A 15,594-nucleotide genomic window follows, 5' to 3' on the forward strand; every position below is an offset into this window, starting at 1 on the left:
ACGGACAGATGTTGGGGCGGATCGCACTGCGCGCAGCGCCTGAGCGGGGGAGGGCGAGGCAGAGATCGGGCGGTGGCTGCCCGCCGCGCAGAGACCCATGCTCAGGCCGCGGCCGGCAGGGGGAGGGGGCGGAGGGAACTGAGGTTTGGAGAGCAGCTCTAGGAAGGAAAGGAGGAGGGGGAAACGCTAGCCAGGGCAAAACTCTCAAGCCTTCAGTGTGCAGCGCCCAGCGCTGTGCACTCGCCACAACCGGCGCGCCTAAATGGGCGCTCGGCGCGTGTAAGGTGAATCAGGAGCAGGCAGGAGCTGACCTCCCGCGGCGCCTATCCTCCTTCAGACCAGAAGTGCTCCGTGCCGCTACTAGAATCGTAGAATCCTGAGGCCGCAGGCGGCGTCTGCCAACTCACCGTTTCCTCGTTCGCAAGAAGCGTTTCACTACCCACAGCCGGGTCTCCCGGGCCTGGAGGGGCAGTCGCTCCGGCCTATGCGGCTGCAGGCACCAACTGCACACGGCGGCCCCCACCCCCGACTCCGCCGCACAAGGCCAGCCCCGGAGCCTAGCCGCAGCCCGATTCCAACTCCCCGCAACCGCCCGGGGTCCGCATCCCGCAATTCCGAGCGCTCCTGCGCGCACCAAGGCGCAGGAGGCGGCTTTATAGCCCGGGAGGACGGCGGCCGCACATCTGCATTCAGGGAGGCGTCTGGACCCAGCCCAAGCCCGCAGGCTGGGGGCGAGCGGAGACTTTTGATCTTACCGTCAGGGTGAGATCACGGTCTCCTGGTCTAAAAGAAAAGAAAGCATGCCTGTGAACTTTTAAAACAAACTTGCAAAAACAATCACAAAGAAAAAATAAAGAGAAGAGGGGCCAGAAGAAGAGGGAGAAAAAGACTAAAAAAGAAACGTAAGAAAAAAAAAAAAAGGAAGGAAGAAGGCCAGGGTTTGCAGCTCCAGGAGCGCTCGGGCAGCCAGTCCCAGGGCGCGGGGCTCCGGCCCTCCCCGGGACTATCAGACGCGGGGCCCAAGGGACTCTCTGGGCCCCAGCGGCGCTCCCAGGAAGAGCGCTGCCTCGGGGACCGTGGGCCTGGCGGTCACCCCCGCGCCCCCGCCACCTCCGCCCGGCTGCGCCCGGAGCCAGCCCCGCCGCGGCCGCCCCATTCCCGGCCCAAGAGCTGGCCCAGGGAGACGCAATCGAGCCCGCAGCGCATCGATGCGCCGCCGCCCGCGCCGCTCCGGCTCCGGCTCCAGCTCAACCGCCGCTGCCCGGGGGTCGTCCCAATGAGCTCCAGCCCACCCGCGCCCTCGCGGCAGCCCGTAAGTGAACCCGAGTCGCCCCGCCGCCAACGCAGCCCTGCCAGCTCCTCTCCACCGCCCGCCGGCCCGGCCCGCGAGAAGCCTCCGCGACTCCTATCACCCAATCAATAATCAATTCTTTTTGCTCAGTACTGCCGGCAGGCGAGGCTCTGGGCGCGGTGGCCCTTCTCCGGGCGCCCCGAGGCGGGGGATGGGCTTGGGAGTCCGAGTTCCTGCCCCCACTCCCGTCCCGCCCTCGGATCTGCCTGCGCTTGTGGTGGGGGGCGCGGCCCGGGGCCTAGGGGGCGAGGGGCGGGGTGGAGGTACAGTGATCTTCCCAGTCTGGAGAGGAAACTTAGAGGCACCCCCTCCCACGCCGACCCCCGGTACCGGCCCGGGAAAGTTTGCCCGGGAAAAAAAAAATTGGGGGAAGTGGCGGCGGCAGTTCCCGGGGGAGGAGCCCGGGTGGCGTGGGGTCTGAGAGCAGCCCCCACCCACTCCGGCCCGCGCCCGCCTCCTCCCCCGAGGGCGCCGGCGCCCGCCCGCGGGCCCAGGCCCGGGGTCCGAGCTGGGGACTTTGGACGCGGCGGGTGGAGGGGAGTGCAGCTCGGGCGGGGCAGCTGGGGGCGGCCAGGGGGCGAGGCGAGGTGGGGAACAGGGGCGGGCCGAAGTAGCTAGTGCCCCGGGACGGGCTCGGCCCGGCAGGCGCCGAGTCCCTGCGTGCGCGCACCGGGCGGAGGCGGAGAGGCGGCACCCCCTCCCCGGACTGGGCGGGGGTCCTAGACAGGCCCAGGGCCGGGAGCGGGGGCGCGGCGCCCCCGCGGGCGGGCGAGTGACACGATCATCTCCTTTTCCTTTAAGCTTGCCTGTTGCCGACGCCGCCGCTCCAGCCGCGCCGCGGGCAGAAGACTGGACCGCTGAGCCCCGGGCCGCGGCGGCGGCGGCTGAACGCCCCCCCGATGCCGTGACCCCCTGTCCGGGGCGGGGGCCGGGGTTTCACCCGCCGGGGCCGCTCCCGCGCTCCTCCTCCCACCCCTCTGCCCGCCTTCTCCCCCTCTCCCCGCCCCCCGGCCCCGAACCCCGCGCACCTCGTCTGGGGACGGGGCGGGGGGGGGGCAGGGCCGCCGCTCCTCCCCGCCCCCTCCTCCTCCGGCCTCTGGAGCGATTTGTCAAACTTCCCATTCCGCCGGCAGCGCGGTCCTCCTCCTCCTCCTCCTTCACCACCTCCTCCTCCTCTGCCTCCTCCTCCCCCCGCGCTCCTCCCTCCCCGCGCCTCCCTCGCCCGCCCTCCTTCTTCCCTCCGCACGTTCGGGGATCGCGGCGGAGCGCGGAGCGGGGGGGACGCGGAGAGCCGGGGCGCAGCAGCATCCTGCGGGCGGCCGCTCTCCGGGGGGGAGGCTGAGAGCCGGCCCGCCTCGCCCCCCCGCGGGCCCGCCGCCCCTCCCTCCCTCTCCTCAGCCCGGCAGCGGCGGCGGCGGCGGCAGTGGCAGTCGCCGGAGAAGCATCATGCCGAGGAGGAAGCAGCAGGCGCCCCGGCGCGCAGCAGGTACGAGCCGCTTCCCCTTCCTCCTCTCCTCCGCCTCCTCTTCCTCTCCTCGCCCCGCGTCTCCAGCCGGCGGCGACCCCGCTCCTCGCCCCGCTCTCGCCCCTTTCGCTCTGGCCGCTCAGAGTAACTCCGGGGCGCCGGGCTCGCTCGCCGCTCTCCTGTCTGGTGCGTGTGCCCGCCTCGCGGACCGGCGCCCCCCGGACGCCCCGCTGCGTTCTGCCCCCCCCTTCCCTCTCGCACCCACTTGGGGCACCGCGCTCACTCGCGGCGAACTGCGCTGGGCTGGGTCCCTGCCTCCTCCTCAGCTCTCTGGCCGCGGAGGGGCTGTGAAGGAGCCTTCTTCTGTCTGTTTTCTGTGGGGGGCGGGCGGGGTCACCTGAGTTCCCCGGGACACCTTCCGTGTCCTCCCGCCGGCCGGCGGGGGACTGCCCGGTGTCTGCCGAGCGAAAGAGAGGGAGCGAGTGAGCGAGCGGGTCCCTTCGGCCACCTTACTGCTAATCCGATTGATTCTTCATTTATTGGGCCCAAAATCCGGCACAGCGGTGGAAACCAGAGCGCACTGGGTCTGGGTATTGTCAGATGACTGTCAAGTCGTTGTTAGATGCTGGCGTTCCCTTTACCCTGGTTTGTTTTCCGTCACCCCAACCCCCTCCTTCCACTGCTTCTCCCATCCTCATCTCCTCATAGTACTTAGTTCTGGGACATGTTAGCGTACTTCTCCCCTTTTCTTTTTTTTTTTCTTTTTGCCAGGAGTGTCAACTTCTGTTAAGACTGAGCTGATTCTTTTTTCCTTTTTTTTTCTTTTCTGGAAAAAAGCATCATTGAAAACAAAACAAAACCCACACACATAACATTATTTTGCAATAATGTCAGCTGGGGGCATGTTGCCTGGAAGAAGGGTTTCTGGCCCTTTGCCACCCTTGATTTGATGACTGATTGATCGCCCGTCATGCTGCTGCCTTTGATCTATTCATTCCCAATAAACATCAATAAATCATTCGAAATGGTGAGGCCAAGCTCTGTGACGTCATTAGGGCCCTGTCAGTGCAACTTCTGGGATTTGGGGCGGATTGCTGAGAGGACCACATATGGACGTGATGTATTTTGATATGAGTAACACTCAGATGTGCAGAGGTTCAGATGCTGCCTGAGCGGGAGGGTTAAGTGGAGGTTCATTTCTTTCTTTTTCTTCTTTTCTTTCTTTCTTTTCCGTTCTTTTCTTTTGGTAGAAGATAGGAGGGCAGAGAGATGGGTCAGGGCACTGGCTGATATACCCTTCTTGGATGAAGGCATAGTACCCATGCTGTCCTTGAGTGTCTGCGGTAACAGTGGGGGTGATGGTGGTGGTCATTTCCATCATGTCAGCCGTCACTGCCAGTGGAGCTCGCACACTGGCTGCACTGAACTTGAGTCTTCTTACACAGGGTCACAGAGAGGGAACGCTATTCTTTCTTCTCCCAGAAATGCACTGGCCTGTTAATGTCCTAAGAAAATCTTGGAAGAAAACAGACTTGATTTGGGGCATGTATTGCAGATTTTGCTCTCTGTCCTCAGTGTTACCTAAATTTAGAAAGTTTGAAAATCCCAGTAGTGGTTTAGAGAGGGTGCCATCTCTCAAGTCACCTCCAGGCTGGTGCTTTTTGCCCATCCCACTTTCTACTTGAAATTCCAAGCTCAAGCCATGAGCTTATCTACCCAAAATAAACTCTAAAAGTTTGGAGGACTCCTTCACAAAGTTGGGCAGTAGGAGTGTCTTGGGCTGCTTCCAGTCTTTGAAATTTTTTCTTTCCTTTTTGGATGCACATTTTAAGGTATCTTTGTGCCTCAATCAAATGAACCATATGTGATTACATCTTTACATTTGGTTTAGAACTCTCTCCGCCGTTGCTTCATCTTTTCTCTTCCACCATGCCAACCTGGGACTCTTATTTGATAACTTTCTGCTAAAAATATTAGAGAAGGAGGATATGTACTGTTGGTTTTATTTTATTTTATTTTTTTTTAAAGGTAACCTGTTCCCTAACCCTTTGCACCTTTTAAAAAGCCAGCCAGGAAATCTCAGGTCAGCTAAGAAATATTCATTATATAAAAACTTGACTGCACGACTAATAGGAGATGGAAGAATGGTTTTGCTCTATCAAAATGACCCGTCAAAACGACTTTGTTTCATATTTGATTTAATTGTCTCTCTTCTGACAGGCACATTCATCAATAGCTTAATGGTCAATCAGAAGTTGGCAGCATGAGTGCTTGCTTTCTTTCCCATAGCCTGGTTTTGGATTTACTTTATCAGAATGCCTCTGCCTAATGGACGTGTAGAGGAGGGGGTGGAGAATGTCTAAAGGGCTACTTATTTAAGGAGAGTGGAGGCATAAAAAAAACCCTCCACACTGAGGCTGGCGATAAGTCTGCAGAAGCCAATAAGTGGGCCGTGTGAGTTTGTTTGTTTGGATGGACAAGAAACTTGCCATTTTTTCCTTTTTTTCAGTTCTCACAGCTGCAAGTTATAAGGTTCATGCTTGCATTTGTGGCATACTGGGCGTGATGACAAATTGATTGCTTTGTACTGATAGAGCGAGAGAGTGGGAAAAAGAAAGATGTCTGCTGATTGGTAACTGGAAATCCAGTCCCCAGCAACCTTGAGAATACTTGAGAATTTTTTTTTTCCCCTGCAAACTGAAAGGTCCGCTCAGCCATAAAAAAAGAAAAGTTGTTTTGCCAGCTTCATTAGTGTTCACCTAATTAGCTGTAAACCTGATGGATTCCTGACAGCTTTAATGATTGGAGATGACAAGCCCGACGCAGTGTCATCCAGCAGAATTAGGTTTGCAGCTAGTTTGATGTAATCAAGTTGATATTACACAGTCCTGGCTGCCTTTAGTTGTGCATTAACTCAATTTTCTGCTGCAGGTGACAAATGGGCTTTGGTACCTGGATAATCATGTCATAGGAATTAGGGCCCTTTTAATGGTCTGGGGTAGAATAACAACCACAAAGGACTGAGCGCTGGGGAGAGCGTGCAGACGTGGCCCACAGGTGCACAGAGTTTTTCTGTCTAAGCCAAATGGAGCACTGCTCTCCAGAAGGCCAAAGCAGGCTCCAAGAATCCCTGAAAAGACATATTTCTGTACTTTAGGATTTTTCTCTGTTTCACAGAAATTACGCGTGCCTTAGTGCCTTTTCTCAAAGGGAAGAGAGAAATTTCTTTACCTGCTGAAGAGGAACACAGGCAGGACTTTCCTTTCTCCAGGCGGGCAGTTTCAAAGGGCTATCTGTCCATTTGTGCCGGATAGACGTTGTTACCCGGAGAAGCCAAGAGGAGCGGGGTTACAGAGGCCAGGGTCCTTCAGGCAAAAAACCATTACCCCTTGCTTCAAATACAGAAATACAACCCTCTCTTCTATGTAGCGTTTGGTTTTACAAAAGTCTTTTTTGGAAAATGCTAGAAAAGAAATTCGAGCAGTACTTAAGAGCAGATAACGTTTTCTTCATTCACATTCATCTCCTGGAAGGAAATGTAAAATCCTAAAAAGTCATTGCTGAAACTTCCAAAAACAGAAAAAAAAAAAACAAACCAGAAAAAAAAAAAACAACAACCCAGCAGCAGACAACAACTTGACACTGACCTTTTGAGTCCTATGTCCCATTTGTTGAAAGAGAATAAACTTCCATGGGGTCGTTAGCTGGTCACGTTGCAAAGGTAAACCTTCGAGCCTGTTGACTTTTGTAAAAGTGGTTGGGACCCCTTAGGACCTGCTGGTGTCACAGGCCACTGTGGATCCGCAAGGATTAGGGTGAGCTTGTGGCAAGGCATGGGGGGGGGGTTACTTTGCCAGTAGATGTGGGCAGAGCAGGCAGCACACCTGGTGGTGTCCAAGTAACGCCACCCTGGCCTGCCTGAGTCTGGACCATGTATCAGGCAGCTCCAGAGAGGAGCTCGTCTCTTCTCTCTTGGAAGCACATGGAGCATTCAGGGAGGCATTTCAGCATCAGCCTTGGGAATTTTTTTTTGCTCTCAAACCTGTCACACACCTCTCGTTTGGACAGGTATTCTCCCCTGTAGCAAGGTGACGGAATGACTGGTTTTGGTCGCGCTGTGATTTCCCCCACCCCTTTTTCCTACAAAATGAAAGGGACAATGTAAATTCCAAACAAGAAAAATCCAAGAAGAGGAAGGAGGAAAACAAAGAGGGCAGGAGGCAAAGATCTTCCCCTGGACACTCACATCGGGGAGAGAATCTTCTAGAATCAGCTGCTGCGCCCCCATTATCTTGACAACTGTCAGTTAGGGCTTCAGTGCTCTCCAGGGCCGCCCTTGATTGTGAGCGGTTGGTGTTGTCATTTGGTTCTCAGTTTTGCCTTGAGCACGTTCATAAACGGGAGCCAGATAGTCAATAACTGATGTATCAGCAGTTATTCCCCAAATTGCCTCACAAGTCTGCATTTTCCCTTTTTTTTTTTTTTTTTAAATTGAAGATTGTTTTGTAAAGTGATTAGAATGAAAGGTGACTGCTCAGGGCCGTGGGAAATGCCGTGAAACCCAGGTGAGTTCCCAGCATGAAAACCCTGTGTTTCCCCACCCTCCACTTCTGGGTTTCTCAGATCACCTGGGAGGCGAAGTACCCGGCCCTTCTCGAGGGGGCCTTTTCTTTCCCTGGTGTCTGGCGGGGCCGGGCCGGGGCCAGGGCTGCAGACACCAGCCGGGAAGCAGCAGGGAGAGGATGGGGAGTCTTGGACCGGGTGCACCACAGGCCGTATTTCATCCGGTAACGGGAGCAGGCCACAGGGATGCCGAGTGCCGTTTGTGAGGCTTTCCTGCTGGCCCATTTTTAGTCCCGCCTGTCACTGGACAAACTATAAAAATAGCTTTAGTCTTGTAGTGAAAAAAAAAAAAAAGTAGGGTGCATGACACCCCTGTAGTATCAGCCTGCAGCCTGTGCAGGGAAACAGGACCCAGCAGAATTGTGGCATCATCAGTCCGGACCCTCTCAGGTGTTCACTGTGTGTGTGTGTGTGCTAGTTATGCTCCAAATTGTGGTTTCTCTGTCAGAAGTTAAAAATGAAAGGTGAATACACTATATTGTATTTGGTAACAATGATATGGACTGGTACATCGAGACAGATAATGTGCAGTTGTAATTAGACTCAATAGACAGGCAGTCATTTTTAAATTCTTTTGACACATGCATAAAATAGTCATATAATAAGATAAGATGACAATTTTATGTTAGGTTGATAAAGTGTCCCGATACATGCATTTAAATGTCTGTAAGCCTTTAAAAAAAAATCCAGACAGATTAATTCTAGTTTCCAGTATTTGCAGTTAGTCATTAAATTAATTTTCAAATCCTACCAAACAATAGCTATGAATATTTTTTTTTCTTTCTGGATTCTTTTACCTGAATTGTAAGGAATGAATACATGGATCTGGTAGCTTGCTCTCATTTTTCAACACTTGTAAACATTTACGTTAGACATGGGTGTGAAAATTCAGGTAACTGCGACTAGAATGATGCTATGCATTTTTGGGAATTAAAAAAAAAACAGCATTAGAATAGAATCAGCTGGTGACCACTTGCCTGAAGGACTGTCATACTCCAGATTTAGGAATCTTTATTAGAAAGATTACATTGTGTCCTTGACCAAATATTGAATATTTTATAAACCCCATTTGAAAAAGAAGACATTTGGAGCACATACACTTGATCTGATCAGCACTTAGATTCTTGGGTTTAATTACTTTCAATTCTGTAAACGATTGTAGTATTTCAACAGGAGTGGCCCAAGAGATGAACGGAGAGGGGAAAAGGCATTTCTCTAAAGATCACGTTACCTAGACTTTTCGACCATCTCCTTACCTTATTTTCTCAAGTGTGCTAAGGTGTGGCTCTTGAATAGTAATTTAAATTTGTTTGGGCTTAATGATAAATTATTAATTCATACTGTCAGAACACATGTTATTAATTATGACTGTGTTTTCTTCATCCAGAACAGCTGTTGGGGAAACAGTGTAAGTTCGGATTGTCTTCGAGGGGGAGGGCGCCAAAGCAAGGAACTTACCAACTCCTTGTCATCATCTTCCTGATCCTCTTGCTTTGGGAATAAACGATTGCAGCGGGCGGAGTGAAGGGGAGAGAGAAACTATTAATTCTAGACCAAGATGGGGACTGGCAAATGCTCACTCGTGGACCTTTTTAAAAAGCAAGCGCCAAACTCTCACTGCTCCGAGTCCAGGTGGGATTCGGAGGGGATTCCTGCTCCTTCTCCAGTCTGGTTTGGGACTGGCCGCTCCTTCCACCTCACCAGTGTCCCTTGTTTCCTTCCACCTCTCTGGTGGACCAGAAGGTCACTTTCACAAGCTTCCAGTAGCAGGAAAAGCAAAATACTCTGACTGCCTGCTTGTTCCCCAAACTGGAACCCATCCCTTGGAGAGCAAAGTGCTGGTTTGGTCATGTACGTGAAATGACTCAAATTCATTTACTTTTGATTTTCCAGCCCCATCATTAAATCTAGCCCTATGTATTCAGTTTCCTCTGAGTTCTTTGAGAAATGCATGTTGCATAAAATAGGCAATTTTTAATGAACAATTTAATGTAAATGGGTTTTGAATTTAAATTAATATTAATGAAGCCTTGAGTGAATTTATTTTGCATACGTAAAGACATGTAAGTCTTTCACCCATGTGCTTTCTCCTTTATGTAGTAACATTGGTGGGGTGGACTAACCAGCGCCTTTTAAAGATGTACACTTAAAAAATTATATTGATTTTCTATGTCCAGGAGTGCCAGCCTATTATTAGACAAACGTGTTACTTAATTTAAAGGAAATATACCTCATTTCTGATTAAAGCTCCCCGTCCCCATTGCCCTGCCCTTCCTGAGAGCTGCCGTTAGTTTGGCATTGCTGCCGGGGAAAATACACACCAACAATAGTTACTACAATCAAGATGTTTTCTTTCTTTGGCTTTCCTCTAATGCATTATGTATCCCGGGATGATGGGAAGTTCTGTAATTAATTCTGGTAGATGTAATTGCTATAATCACTTTGATGTTACACATAATAAAGGTAACACGGTAAGCACATAAAAAAAATATAAACACCTTATTGTAACACTCCTGCTAAAATTCCTTCTCGTCAGGTCTGGCTTGTAGACAAGTGTCCTCAATTCTTTTTGGTCATAGGTGACGACTGAGCTGCACCGTGTTCATTGATATTCTAGAGGAGAGTCTCTGATTGGAAAGGATGGGCCTGGGCTGGAAGGGATCTCCAGGCTGGTTGCCTAGGAATCTTAATTCCCCTTTCCTTAAAGATGCGGCTAATTAAGAAAAGGTGACCATTATCTTCTGTAGAAGAGAGAGGTAAAAACACTTGAGAAGGGACTGTGGGTTGAGGTAAGAGGTATGGGGGTGGAAGAGGGGCTCAGGGAAGAATGATGGTGGAGGTTTCAGATCAAAGGAGATGCTGTTCTTAGGTTTTCTCACCCTCATGGTGTGGGATTATGGGAAGTCCGTGTGCGTGTGCGTGTGTGTGTGTGAGACAGAGACTACAAGAGCATGTGCTTATGGGTAACCAGAGAAGGCCACCTGTCTGTAACAGTGCAAGAAGGGAAGTTAGTACAGAATATATGCTTTATTATTATTATTATTATTATTATTATTATTATTATTATTATTATTATTATTATTATTATTATTATTATACACCTTTCTTGGGGGGAAGCCTGAGGACCTTGCCTAACTGTTGCACGACATGCCGTGGAGTTGGCTGGTGTTGCCTGTTGGACGGAAACCTGAGTGTCCTTTGACACCTCCCCCTGTGCCTCCGGGTACCTCCCCTGCACCCAGTCCACCAGAGAACATAAGAGGTTTGCCCGAGACCCTAAGCCCACCGTTCTTGTGGGATGTTTCCAAACGTGTGTACATTGTTCTTTGCCATCGCAGCTTGCAAGAGGTGGAGAATGTGGTGGGAGAGGAAGCTTGTCATTGGATTGTCCCCCCGTGGGTATCCTGGAGTCAGGCTAGCGCAGGAGGTTTGACACCCGCCATCAGCCGTGCCCTGTCCCGCATGTGGCAAAGGTCAGGGGGGTCTCCTGACCCAGTGTGGCCTGACCCTTTAGATGGGAATTCTCCCCATTTTGTATTTTACTTGTCAGTGTGGTGTGAGTGACAAAGCAGGTCAGTCAGGCACACACAGAAATAAGGGAAAGCGTATGTGTGAGAGGGCTGCCTCCCTCTGCTTTGGAGGAAGAAGAAGGTGTGTTCAGATGGTGGTGAGGTGCAGTGACACCGGTGATTCCCTAGACGGTGCCCAAGGCCCTGGGAGCTGGGTCTGGCCCTGGCTTTTCCTGGCCGGCTGCAGACTGGGCGGGGACATCAGATCTGGGTGTGCAGAAGGCCGGGCAGGGCCTGCCTCCTGGGCTCGGGGGCCAAGGATCCCTGCCTGCCAGGTGAGCAGGGGCCGGAGGAGAGGGTCTCAGGGTCCGGGCCTGGGCTGCTGGCACGGGCAGCCACCAGCCCTCCTGCGGTGACACCCGGCTGGTTTTCATGGCCAGGATGATAAAAGGTCTGAGAACTCCATAGGCCCCTGTAATCAGGGCCAGCGCTGACATCCTTCTCAAGTCTGACAGCTTCTTCCTTTTCTCTCCTCACCGCCAAGCCTTTCTCAACTGAATTTCCCCGCCCTCCCCTCCCCTCCCTGCCTGCCCGCCCGCCGCCCACCCCTTCCCTCCCTCCCTCCCCTCCTTTCTGTGTGTCTCTCTTGTTTCATGTTCTTGATCAGTCTCAGATGCCGGGAATTATTTTTTTTCGGGCGGGAGGGGGAGTGTTGCTTTAGGTTTGTGGGTTGGGCAGGTGTGAGAGGAAGTCTGTGTGTTTTTTTTTTTTTTTTGTACTGTAGGCCTGTTGCTAATTAATGTTCCTCCATAAGATTCTGTCGGAGTTGAGTAATGTTTTTGATCTTTATGCCTGATAACTGCATACTTAATGAGATTTCAAAGCTGTGAGTGCAGCTCCCTACAATTATTGACAGATGCCTTTTCTTTGCCATTGGGTTCAGCTTCATAAATCCTCTTGCCGTAATGAGGTTCAGCAGTGCCACCCTGGCAGTGAGCTAATGAAAGGGGGGAGGGCGAGGCGGCTCATGGCTGTCTGACACATTTTTTTCCTTTAAAATTTACTATGCAGATGTCAAGCTGCGGGACGATTACTTCAAACATGCTAATTTTTATCTTGCTTTTGTGTCAGCCCTTTGCCATTAAAAATAAATAAATAAATAAATACCAACCTTCCTCCACTTAATTTCTTTTTTTTTCCCCCCAAAGTCACATTTTTTTTTTTTTTTAATAACCCGTGGTGTGTGGCTGCTGGGGACTTTGACACGCGCGTGGCCTTTTGCAGGTATCCAGTGGCTGAGCCGTTTTTCTTTTTTTCTTTCTTTCTTTTTTTTTTTCCCTTTCCCCTTGCCGTGGGAAGGGCAGGGGGAGGATAAAGTGTGATTTCCCCAGGCCTCCCATCAGCCTGCCCTAAGTATGCACTTGAAACGTCGGAGAATTCATTTCAGAGTTCTGAAACTAGATCCCGGGGAAGAGCTGCGCCATGCCAAAGAGTCGATTTCCTTTTCAGCAGAGTCATACATCACTGACCCACCCTTCCCTCCTGACAGAATGACATATGTCATTTATCATATGGGCCCCAGCCAGACAACGGGGAGGGGAGGGAAGCCTGGTCCACCATGTGATGCTGCCTCTTCCTCCTCCTCCTCCTCGCACTGGACCCACTACCGCTGGCTTGCAGAGGGAACACTGCTGATTTGGTGAGAGGGAGAGGGAGGAGAGAGGAGAGAGGAGAGCCAGGGCCGAGGAGGGGAGAGCCTGCTTCGTATGGATGGCTGGGTGTGTGGTGTGGTGGGCAAGAGATTGGCAGAGGCTCGGAAGAGGTTATGTTCTTTCATATTATCTGCTAAACCACACTGCTCAGCCTCTGACGCTCTTCTGACTCCCCCCTCCCCCAACATTCCTTTTCTCTTTTCCCTTCTTTTCTTCCCTTTTAGTAGTCTAGGAAAGAAAAAGAAAAAAAAAAAAAAAAAGAATTGGGGCTGACAGGTATCATTCAGCTGCCCCCTGGCTTGTGAGGGGTGGGATAAATGAATCTCAGGGCTCCTGGCTTCACATGATTCAAACATGCGTTATTGAAGATGGATGTTCCTTAAAAAAAGATTGATGGTGGATGCCGGGCTTAGGGTGCCATTTATCATTTTGAATATTATTTAGACTTGCCGTGTAAACCTGTAACTTGAGAGTTGGACGAGCCGGGGCAGGGTAGGGGGCTGTGAGTGTGTGTTTCCATCGATTGGCCTTGGATTATCATTGCTGCTGACCAGACACAGGCCCTCCCATTTACAACACAGAGGACACCTCCCCCCCCACCCCCCATAAAGAGGGGAAAGTTTAATTTTGAATAATTTCCAAGGGCACAGGGAAAAATGAAGTAACTGTGATTTACACTAAAGCTAACAGGCAACTTCTCTCTCTCCGTCTCTCTCCCCCCTACCCTTCCCCGACAGAGGCAGTCACGTACGAAACATTAAAATATAAACAGAGCTGTAGTTGCTGAAGCCAGGACCCTTGTCTGATTTTTTAAACTCTGTGACATGCTTTTTTTTTTTTTTTAAATCTGTATCTGAAAAGCTTAGCACAATCTAACTATTCAAAAAATACCGGTTGGCTTGGTTAGCAGTGTGAGAATGAAGAAACGTAGTCTTCCACGTCTCAGGAATATTTCAGATAAAAAATGATCGTTGGCGGCTGCCTGCCCCTGCTCCCAGCAGCCTCCTCCCCTTTTGTGTCTGCACTCTGTCCCCCCTCCGCGGGCCCCAGCAGACCCCCGCCAGGACTGATGTGGACAGCTGTTTCCAGGCCCCACGGCCTGGCTGATCACTTCTGGTTCTCTTGCACCCTGAGCTCTGCTCCGGGACACCCCCACCTACTGGAAGTACTTAGGGACGCAGGCCGGCTTACTGAGGGAGCCCCCAGCTGTTGGGAAGAATCAGCCACTCCGGCCTTTCCCCCTCTTTGCTGTACAGGCCTGCTGCCTAGTTTCCCGGTGGAAAAAAGGGAAACAGAAACCGCTGGCCTTCCTGCTCCGTCTCCTCCACTCGGAGAGCCCCGATGGTGCAAATTTAATTGTCAGGCCTTCTATTAAATATGTGACTTTATTTGGGTCTGCTAATTAAATTTAGGGCTTCTTGTATGACTTATAGTGTGGACATTAATTTTAAAAAATGATGGGATGGGAAGTTAGACCGGGGTTGTTTTTCATCTAAAGAAATGAGAATCTAGGATTTGTGGAAAGGCTGAATGTTCCTATCTTGCTGCTGCTTGGACAAACTTTTCCCGGATGTGTAAAAAGTCTGCCTCTCCCGTGAGCAGGAAAGAAGTGGGAACGTGGCATGTGCACTCACCAACTCCAGGCAACTTGTGTGTGTGTGTATGTGTGTTTATTTTGAAATAACTTTATTAGCAGCCTGACACTCTGCACACAGGATGACTTAGGATTCACTTTTGGTGTTGCGCAGCTGCTGCCAAAAATCGGGCAGGGTCAGATTGATACCCTTTGTCGATGCCTGGAATTGCCATCTGACTACAGAAAGATGATATCGTTTCTCGCTGAGACTTCAAGGAAGAGAGCGAAACTTTGATCCTCTGCCCTTGCACTTGGGCAGTGTTGGAGGTAATTGGAGAACAAGTGCCAATTTGCGGGAACCATTGTAAACACCTCTGATACAAACGGCATCATCCCATTTTTACTGATTAGAAAAACTTTGCTATTAATAGGTGCAAAGTCCATTTCAGGTGTAATTGGCGAGGAGCAGGAGTGCGCTCATGGGAAGAAACCTTGTTTTGTTTTTTGTTCGCTTTTCTTCTTATCCCCTTTTCTCAGTTTTATGGCTGGAGACATGATTTATTGCAGCCATCCATCTTGGGGGCTCATCCATCACACCCGGGTTGCTAGGAGATTGTGGCAGCAGCTGTTTGCTCTGAATCAGACAGAAAAGTTGTCAATCATCAAAGGCAGGTGAATAGCATTAGAAACACGCTATTGTCAGACGGAATAATTAATCAAAGAGAGAAAAGATAATTAAAAAGATATGACCCTTGCAAGTACTTGCTCTCGGTTGCCTGGAAGAAAAAAAAAAAAAAAAAAAAAAGGAAAGAAAGAAAGAAAGAAAAACTGCCTGGTCTTTTCTAGACACTTAAGCAGCTGAGGGCTGATAAAATATGCACTCTGCAGTGCATAGTTTTTAATTAATTGAAAAAGGTTCAACATTCAAAGACGATGCTGGAGAAAAGTCCGATTATGAGCAGAAGTAATATTTATTGTTTGCATGAAGGGCTTGACACAGAGTTCTAACTTTCTGTCACAAATCTCTGGCTTCTCTGGCTGGAGGAGGCATGGGCTGGGGTCTTCAGGTAGCCTCCCAGCATCCTTCCTCTAAGGTCCCCTGACCGTCACGCTGGGGCTACTTAGGAGAGCCTTGTACCCGAGGAACTGGAGTAGACCCTGCGAGCCTGGACCACATGCCATCCCATGGTTCTGGTGGGCCTGGAACAACTGAATTCCTTATATCACAAGAATTTTTTTTTTTAATGAAGATGGGAGACTTGAGAAGCATGCCATCAAGTCCACTTTCAGGGTCCACTGCGAGAGCTCTGTGTCCCTTCACCTGCCTGGGAACGTGCTCTGGGTCCTAAAGGGACATT

The 15,594-nt window shown here is 50.9% G+C and overlaps 1 protein-coding gene across 2 annotated transcripts in view; it reads left to right on the plus strand.

Moving 5' to 3' along the window:
• The first annotated feature begins 1,172 nt into the window (after positions 1-1,172).
• TSHZ3 (teashirt zinc finger homeobox 3) overlaps positions 1,173-15,594 on the plus strand; it is a 72,270-nt gene continuing 57,848 nt past the window's right edge. Inside the window, exons 1-2 of one of the 2 annotated variants that reach the window (XM_074369860.1) lie at positions 1,173-1,312; positions 2,153-2,837. In XM_074369860.1, the coding sequence (XP_074225961.1) occupies positions 2,798-2,837 (40 nt within the window). In that variant the 5' untranslated portion in view covers positions 1,173-1,312; positions 2,153-2,797. Of the gene's footprint in view, positions 1,313-1,352; positions 2,838-15,594 lie in introns of those variants that run through there. The other variant, XM_074369859.1, reaches the window with a different exon arrangement.

Source organism: Camelus bactrianus, chromosome 9 (assembly GCF_048773025.1).
Source record: "Camelus bactrianus isolate YW-2024 breed Bactrian camel chromosome 9, ASM4877302v1, whole genome shotgun sequence".
Lineage (NCBI taxonomy): Eukaryota > Metazoa > Chordata > Mammalia > Artiodactyla > Camelidae > Camelus > Camelus bactrianus.